General features: G+C 39.0%; 1 protein-coding gene across 1 annotated transcript in view; it reads left to right on the plus strand.

Moving 5' to 3' along the window:
• Nucleotides 1-2,566, plus strand: part of tacr1b (tachykinin receptor 1b) — an 8,554-nt gene extending 5,988 nt beyond the window's left edge. The window contains exon 3 of the mRNA XM_015045342.1: nt 1,127-2,566. Coding sequence (XP_014900828.1) covers nt 1,127-1,325 — 199 coding nt within the window. The 3' untranslated portion in view covers nt 1,326-2,566. The remainder of the gene's footprint in view (nt 1-1,126) is intronic.
• The last annotated feature ends 7,341 nt before the right edge of the window (nt 2,567-9,907 follow it).

Here is a 9,907-nt window from a genome sequence, read left to right on the forward strand (position 1 = left end):
ATCCATCGTCATCGGTGGCTATGCTAACTAGCCTTAGCATTCACAGCATTCTCTGCTGACAGGAAGCTATAGTAAAGCAGAAAGCATGGGGGTGGGGCTAAGACCCTCCTCCTGGCTGTGATTGGTTGTTTCTGATCGAGGCAAAAGAGCATAATTTTTTCACAGATTTTCTATCTCATGCCAAACTGTCAAATCATAGTGACCGTATTAATGAATATGTAAAGGAAAAAAATAAATACAAGTTAAATAAACCAGCGAAATGCTATGGCAAAAAGAAAGAAAAAGTCATTTATCAACTTTATTTTATTAAACACACAAAATAGTGGATGTAAAATATGTTACAACAATCACAAAAGATACATTTTGCACTAAAAATGTTTAGAATAACCAAACCAGTTTCAAGGTTGTTCAAACCAGTTATTGCACCTTTTACAATTTTAGCCTAATTAATTTAATCTTTTCATTTCCTTTAAAATGCCTTGCTGCTGAAATGTGCTATACAAATAAAATTTGATTGATTGATTGATTGATTGATTGATTGATTGATTGATTGATTGATTGATTGATTGATTGATTGATTGATTGATTGAAAACACAGGTTGTTGCTTAAAAGTTACACAAAGTTTCTGTCTCTGTTGAACACGAGCATTAGCAATTATCCCACTTTGTTGAAAGCGATGACCCCAGACACAGTTGTTGTTGTCTGGGGTCAACATAACTGTACTTGGGCAGTACTTGAAAGGTCAATGCTGTTTGATTTTAAAAGTTTCAGTTTCTGGTAGATGAAGTCTTCCAGTATCCTTCAAGTGCAGAACAGTGCACACAGGTCCATATTAACCTGGTTAAAAAACTCTCTTAGAAGGTCAAGTGCTATTAAATTAGAGGCAATAATTGTCTATTTAACTCTAAATGAGTCTCAAATCATTGTCAGAGTTGGTTAATTTTCATTCTGTGAGATTAATAGAAATCAGAGGCCACCCAGGAGGAAAATCATGCTCTTAGCAACCGTTGGAAATAATAAGAAGAAATTGCAATTTATAGTTGATTATCACGGAAAGTCCATTTCAGTGAAGTTGCTCCATAAATGCTTTTGTGTGTGTGTCCGTGTGTGTGTGTGTGTTTGCAGATACATGGCCATCATCCACCCTCTGAAGCAGAGGTTGTCATCCACTCAGACTCGGTTGGTGATCGGTGTGATCTGGCTGCTGGCTCTGCTGCTGGCCTTTCCTCAGTATCTCTACTCGTCCACCACAGTGCTGCCCGGACGCACGGTCTGCTTCATAGACTGGCCTGAATACAACACTGTTGACTTCAAAAAGATGTGAGTAGCTGAGCTGGTGTTTCCTCCTGACCACAGTGTTGTCTTCCAACTTGTGAGAAGCAAGTTGAAATCATGTAATGATCAAGTTATTCCCATGTGTCTTTTTTTTTTTTAATTCAGTGTTGAGATTACATTATCCTGAGAGGAAACTGGTTGTTAAATTATTAGCAGACAATTAATAAAACATCCTTGGGCTTATTAGGCATTTTTGTTGTTGTTGGAAGTGTAACAAAACCTTTAGATTTTGAATTTATGATGGTCAAATCAAACATTGGACTTTATTTGGTTTCAAAGTAAAAGCTGTCACAAACAGACATCTAAATGTGGTTCATTAGCCAAGAGTTAGCAGGAATCATTTCTTGATGGTGGGACTCATAATTTTACTCTACAGATGTGACAAGTTACTATGGTACAAAATGGTGACTCAGGATGGATTCCCATCTAACGTTTAGTCCGTTTTAATCCAACTCCACTCTGTTTGCCTAGAAAATCCAGTTCGTCTGGGAAGGTGTGAAAGCGCTCTCAGACTCTGATCCACTTACAAACGTAGGTGTTGGTTCAGTTGAAGTGAACTCTAGTTCAGTTTGAATGTACATGTGAATGCTCTAAAATCTGATGCCACTCCATTTTTGTTCACATTTAGTGAAGTAGTAAGATATGCTCAGTGACTTCTTCAGAGGTTCTTGTGACATTTCCTTCAGTGATTCTAGGTGCGGCGCCCCCACAGGCAAGGAGGGGAACAGATTTTTTAAAGTGTTTGATTCATTTGACACAGTGCAGTGTGAAAATAAACCATCACCACCTGAACATTTAACAGATATTGCAATTTTGGTCCCTAATTGAACTTAGTCTACTGGACTAATAGGTGTGAAAACACCCTGAGTGTGTCAACAACTGAAATACACATGATATCCCTGAGCATATGGTGCCATCTGGTTATGAATTCCACTTAAGTCTTGAGGGAATGATCTGCAAAGAAATGTTGGTCCTTTTACACAGGACCATACTTTTAATGTACCATTTAGACTACATTCATAATCAATAAATTAAAATATGATGAGTATCATGTCAGATTAAAACCCCTTTTTGAAAATGACAAACCTTAAGCACGTATTACCCTTACTTTTCATTAAGCACACATGTTTTTCATTGGTCTGATGTAATATTTTATTCATAAATATGTTTTTATTAGCTGCAAGTGGAAAATCATCATCATTAACAACAATAAAGTCTCGAAAACATCAGTCTGATCAGTCAAATGAATGTGTATTATGGTTTTCACTTACTGAAATAAATTGATTTTGGCTTTACATATTTATTTGCAAAATTTCAACTTTTATCTCAGTGAAGGAGAGGATTACTCCAATCCTTTCTGACACTCTTCACCATTTTTTATTCATAGCCAGAAGCGCTCCAGGTCTCAATTTTTTCTTTTTCCTTTTTCTCCTCATCTTCCAAAATTATCACCAACTTCCAGCCGTCAGGTTTCTGTCATGGAATCTGCATGTCACAGCGCCGCTGGCCTTTGAGAATCCTGCAGGCTGTAAAATATTCATAAATAAAGGCGGCCTGTCCCCAACACGTATAACTGCTACAGACCTGTGGAAAAGCTTTGGGGTCCATCACAAATGTCTTCTGTTTATTTTTAAAATTTTATTATTATTATTTTAAGCATTCAAATGTTGCTTTCATTTATTCAGGAGAAACACAACCAAAACCAACCAGGTCCTGTGTGAAAAGGTCAACTTACTAACTGCAATCAGATGTGATAATAACAAGTAACAACTGTGGAATTTTGGACCAATCTCTATTTTTTTACAGAAATGTTTAATTCAGCTACAGTGGAGCTGAACTGTTTCCAGCACATTTTATAAAACGTCTATAGATCTGAGTTATTTTACCCCCACTTCACCTTATCAGTCAGGTTCTATTTAAGTTCTTTCTTTCTGCTAAAGGTCAGGCAGTGACCAGGCCAGTGAAACTCAACTCAGCTAATCACAGTAAATTCATGATTCANGTTATTTGTCGGTGGTACATCCCATGTAGGGGCTTGTCCTCCCATGATGGTACCTCCAGCACCTCATCCTCTGTTCCCCATTGTCTGAGACATTTGCTGAGCACATCGTCTGTTGAGGCTTTGTCCTTGATGTGTATATGTATTATATAAAATGTTTTTTTTTTTGTTTTTTTTTTAAATAAGCCAGACTGCAAGCATCTCAGAAGTGCAAATAGTTGATACGTATTTTGTATTTTTTTATTTGTTGTTTTAAGACTCTATTGCTGGGTTTCAGACATGTGACCCGGATGATGCACGAAATTCAGATGGAGATCCAGAAGGGGATTTCTCTGGTTCAAAACAAAGCAAAATTGATCACAATGAGTACGCTAATGCCATAAATAGTCTGGAACAGACAAGGCATCTCGAAAAAATATGCGTATATTTAGGATATGATCCTTATTATCTTGGTAAAAAAAGACTTCTCTTATAATCTTGAGGTTTTACCAGGCATCCAGGCGATCCACATAACTATCTGGAGTTGCAGAGTTCATATTTTACGACGAGCCAGAAGAAAGTTTCAAAAGCCTGGAGAATACTATCATTTAGTTTCAGGTTTGGTCAAGCATTTAGGATCAAAAGAAGCATTAAATGACTGTCAACTTGTTTCTGCCAGGTGAGAAGTGAGTTGTGCCATTTTAAATAATTAGTCTATGATAGCGATGCTATTGCTAACAACAAACTAACCAATGTTATTTCTATGTGCTTGGATCTCCTGGTAAATTATTTATCTAGCTTCTGTAAACCCAAATTCATGCTGGAGTTGTATGTTAATGTTGAGTAGTGTAGTATCCTGGATTCAGGTCCAATGTAGGTCAACCATTAGAAGCGATCTACAGAAACCCCATGTTCGTGTCTGGCCAAAAATGTAGTTCGTGGCCAGACACGAAGCATGTGGGGGAATAGTCACAGCTCACGACGACTGTAAGGCTGGGTAGGTTATATTTAATCTATTTAACTTTATTTTATTTTTAGCATGAAAGTCCCACTGAATAAACATATTTTCTGTCTGGGACTCAGCACTGAGTTAGCTGTGCTGAGGACTACCACGCCATGGTATAAAAATAAAATACCTTACCTTACATATGAATGATTGTCTTTCTAAGTAACTGTCCAATAAAATATCTGAAAATACAATTTAAACAATGTGATCGTTACCTGTTAGAAAGTGGGCGCTGCAGGGCAGGGTTAGTTTCTGCACCTCCTGTTTTTAGCTGTAGATTGTTGATCCACTTTTCTCCTCTTTTTTTGGTGTTTTAAAATTAACTCCCTTGTGACAAACTATTTTTGAAATATGAAAATAGCGTTTATCTTTCTCTCTACTAGAACAGTTGGAACAACCATACAGGACACAGACTTTAGGCACTTTGATGTTGGGTCAACATAAGTAAATGGGCTGCATTTACTTCCAGCCCTCCATCTGCATTGGGTGACGTCGGTGCTACGTCATCTGAAACCCAGCAATAGCTGTCAGTTTAAGTATTGTTGGCAATGTCTTCCAGTTACATAATTACCCAGTAATATTTCCTGTCAGCTTCACATCTTTTAATACAAAAACACAACAGGCTACTGGTGGATCCCCTCAGTGCCCAGCCCACTGGGCTTAAGAAGTTTTCTGGGGGAAACCCCGTAATCATTACCTGATCAATAAGATCAATCAATTTTAGATTAGCTCATTAATTGATAACTTGTATCCTTTCACCAGAATGTTGATGTAGAGTAAAAAGCTACTCCTTTCTTAATGCTGCAACAAAAAAATATACAACGGGTCATTCAAGAATTTTTAAAAAAACGTTTCAGACACTTAAGTTTCCCTGTGGCTCAACAAGAGACACACTTCAGGCCCACATCATGGTCTAAACCAATCACAGATAGTGAAAGTAGGGATGGCCATCCTTTGATTCCTGCCCATATAGGGTGATAATCAATTGAGGATAGTCACTAACCTATTAAGATATTATTGCATCCGACAGATGTTTTGTGTTAGTTTCTGTGATTTGAGATCACACTCCATTGTTCTGCCCTTAGGTGCACCACAGGACCTCTACATTTTTAATTTAACCTACTGCTATTAGAAGCTATTTTTAAAAAAAAAAGGCAAATAGTACATTTTGTTTCCTACTGGTTAAAAACAAGCAGGGAAATTTTTAAAATCTCAAGTGCTACCATTATTAATTTCTATATGAACAGATATTAACAATAAAGCATATCCAACAAACATTTCTTGTATTGCTGCTATGATCAGCTTCTGGTAACATCTTCATATACTCATACTTTCTACACTGACCCCTAATATAATTCAACAGGAAGACATGAGCACCTCCTCTCTTTGATAAGAGTAATGATCGCCTGTGACAGATGCATTCATCATCCAACTAAATATCTCAGTGAGTGATATTTGTGTTGTGATGATACAGTACAAACACATGTATGGTACTATTACACTTAAGATGCACCATTCAGAGATTCTGTAGACGACTTTGGAGGCGTTCACTGATTGCAATACAATATTGGGAGCTTCCAATTTGGCGATAATCAAGTAAGGACAGTCAAGGTAAAACTGATCACCAAACAATGACTAAATAGTCTACTAAAATAGTCTCTTTCAGTGTTGAAAAATCAAAGAGATTACACATTACAAAAGGAAACCAAGAAGAAGAAATACCAGCATGTGAACCTTTCCACATGCAGCTGCATCATCCCTTCCTGACCACATCTTGTAAACAAACTGTGGTTCATTAATCAAAGGTTTTGCAGTGAGAAGCAACGCAGGACATCAGGTGATCTTAATGAATGTGGGTGACTTCCTAGAAAGCAAGCACTCCTTTGAGGGGCTTCATAAACATGCATCCTACTCTGCAGTTTGGTTGAAGGGGCAGCCATATATTTGCTTCACTGAAACTAAGAACTGTGGGTGGTTTTCAGACACGGAAACAAAAGTTTAAATAAGTTGCTGGGGCTCCACAGCTATGACTGTCAAAACAGCTAGTACTGAGAAATACTGTATTGTACCTTAGTCCTTCTCTTTCATATCCAGACTACCTGCATGCAGCAGATGTGCTTCTGGCTCCTCCCGACCATTGAATATTGTTTTCTCAGCCCTCTGGTATTTCTGTCATGTGCCTTTTTTATGATGTTCTGGACATAAAATATCACAAAAGCTCATTTAGTTTTGTGATTGGCTGATACCTTGTGTATATTCTACATGTCAACAGACAGCTCCTACATCTTACACACAATGGATACTTAGCATAAATGATTGCTTGAGGCAGATGGTTCAGAATGAAGTCCTAACATATACCATTATTTATTTATGTCATTTGACAGCTCATAACCAAACTCAGTTTGCCACTTATCAGGAAACAGGTCATCAGTAAAGGGGCATAGTTGGACAAAGGTATAATACAGGTTCAATGGGTTTTGATCCAGTAGTAAATTCAGCATGGATATTAAACTATTGCAACATTTCTGAGTATGTATATTAGAAATAATAAGCTATTGCTAATTAAATCTTTTAATAAACTAAAATGGTTAATACCACCTAAAGCAGTGTCAGATTGAGGCTCCTGGTCCTCAAGTTACAGTGCCCTGCATGTCTTAGGCATTTCCCTGCTTCAGCACACGATTTTAATTGATGACTGGTTAACTGGCTTTTGTTGAATTGCAGCCATCTGAATGAGGTGTGCTGAAGCAGGGAAACATCTAAAACATGGAGGTCAGTGTACCTTGAGGACCAGGGTACACAGACCTGCATGAAACACTGGTCTAAAGGTAGGCTACAACTTAAAATTCAGGAAATGTCTTTAGTACTGTTAAAGAGATATCAGGCATTACCCCGAGAATTAAAAACCTTTACTTCCGCGCTACTTCCTCGTGAGAACAGCATAACTGGCATCTTTTAATGTATGATTCTGTCAACAGCTCAATTTGTGCGTGTATCAACAGGGGTAATTTTCCAGCCTGTTCCCCTGAACATGCCAACCTCCCCCCACCCCCAGCAATTATGTAACCTCAGTTTACCAGTCATTATGAGCGAGTGTAAAATAACATATAACGGCTGTATAAACCTCCGGTCTAAAATGTGACTTTAATACTAGTAGCTCCGCGGCTTAGGGAGAGGAGCGATGAGGGAGAGGGTCCTAACAGCGGCACGGCGCCAAAAAAACCTACCCAACGCTGCGGATACGGAGCAGGAGAGCCAGGTTAGCCAGCCAGAAAACTTCCAAGGACTCCAGCGTTAGCATCCAGGTTGTCCTGTCTCCTTTCTGAGTCACTTTCTGGACATTTTCAGCTCACACAAGCCGTGTACACCGCACGACAGTCATGTCGTTGCTCTGGTGGTGGGCTACAACACAGCCATAAACCAACCACACAGCTACAAGCACGGAGCTTGACTCCTACTGAAAGGAGAGCTATGATAAGTCAAGAATTCACGCGACGCTGTGTGTCAGAGTTGCTGATTGGCCGATACATGAGTGTGGGCAGAACAATAGCTGATTTAAAAGCGCAGTTATATTTCCTCACCGGCTGCCATTGACAGGGGCGCCGCCACGAATCTTTGGCCCCAGGACAAAAAATTTAATTGGGCCCCGCTCCCACTCCCTCCCTGCGCATCTGCCGTTAAAATTTCTTGAGTCTATTTGGCCTATAAAAGACTTGCAACTGCCAAGCTTTCTTTGGTCCAAGTCTGATACTAGTATAACATTTACTGATAGTGAATTTTACATGCAACAGTCCACATGCTGTTTGCAAGTAGATTGCTCAATTTTTTCTTTATTAGTTTAGAATGATCCCATTCTTCTGAACGGCTCTTTACTAAGAAGATAGGACTGGAGCCTCACTGAGAGCCATTCTTTGTTCTTGTAATGCTCTGCGTACAATGCAGTAGCTTTTATTTCATTTAAATATATACATGGATATTTATTTAATTAGCAAATAAATAAAACACAAGAATGGAAGAGCACACAGAGCGTGCTCATTGCTCTTTGATTGTTTTTGTCACCTGTCATGTGAACAGTCCCCAACCGCGGTACCGGTCCATGGACCAATTGGCACCGGCCGCACAATAAATAATTACATATTTCTGTTTTATGTATTATCTGAGTCTGGCGGATCTTTTATTTTGAAAATCCTTTAACCGGATTCTCTTGGTCTTGCTCGCCAACATTGAGCTCACAAGCAGCAAAATGAGTAAGAAACCGATGTCTTTGGAAAGTTTATTTGCGAAGGGGAAAAGGCCCAGAGAAGAGACATGAGAATGGATTTATCTCGGACCGGTTGGTGATTCCCACACCCGCTTTGTATAATATGCGGCGACCGGTGTTCTGATCATCAGTACTATCCTTAAATCCGTCCTACCTTGTGGCAATGCGCATGCGCATATCGATGCTACGTCACATACTGCTTACTCAGCAGATTTCTTAAAAATACGTCCTACCTGTGGAAGTTTCGTTTCTACGGTACGGAGCCCCCCAGGGGACATGGGGAATTTTTTTTCTTTTGCGTTCCCTCGCAAAACTTTTGCGTTCCCTCGCAATAATCTACTGATCAGTTCATGCGGCATAATTGAATATTGTAAGCCTTTTTACGGTGGCCGCCGTACTTTCTGCTTTAATACAAGCTTATAAGGTTTTTCCATGGACTATTGAGTTATTATCGCGGGGTAATCAGTCATCTGATTGTGTCTCCATTGTGTTCGTGTCTGAATGGTTTAAAGGGCTGCTTTCAGTGCCGTTCCATCTTAAGAGACATAAACATGCAGTAAATAAATCGATTTTCAAACATTTTTTTTTTTTGCACCAAAGCGTTAATAATAATAAACACGTTTTGTTATTATAAAATAATATAATAATAATGGTGGTAGAGGGCCGCACTGGGTTAACTCGGGGAATCTCATCTGTCCGTGTATCAATCAACTCCTAACCTCTTCTTTGTTCTGTCACAATTATCGATTGATTTAATTTTTATTATCATGCTCCAAACTTTGAGAGGACTGACCACCCCGCTCACCCGCTTCCTCACACACACACAGCCAGCAGCGTCACCTTCCCATTCATACTTCATGATGTCACTCCCACATCGACACGCCCACCACCAGGTGTCAAAGCCGCTGCTCCTGTCATATCAACAATTACTTATTTCATTCATATGGCTCTTATAGAGCCTCAGTGAAAACGTGTTTATTATTATTAACGCTTTGGTGCAAAAAACTGATTGAAAATCGATTTATTTACTGCATGTTTATTAAGGCTAAGATGGAAGGGCACTGAAAGCAGCCCTTTAAACCATTCAGACTACGAACACAATAGAGACACAATATTACCCCGCGATAATAACTCAATAGTCCATGGAAAACCCTTATAAGCTTGTATTAAAGCAGAAAGTACGGCGGCCACCGTAAAAAAGGCTTACAATATTCAATTATGCCGCATGAACTGATCAGTAGATTATTGCGAGGGAACGCAAAACCTTTTGCGAGGGAACGCAAAAGTTTTGCGAGGGAACGCAAAAGAAAAAAAATTCCCCATGTC

Source organism: Poecilia latipinna, unplaced genomic scaffold (assembly GCF_001443285.1).
Source record: "Poecilia latipinna isolate Pla-1442-1.1 unplaced genomic scaffold, P_latipinna-1.0 Scaffold721, whole genome shotgun sequence".
In the NCBI taxonomy this organism is placed as follows: Eukaryota; Metazoa; Chordata; class Actinopteri; order Cyprinodontiformes; family Poeciliidae; genus Poecilia; species Poecilia latipinna.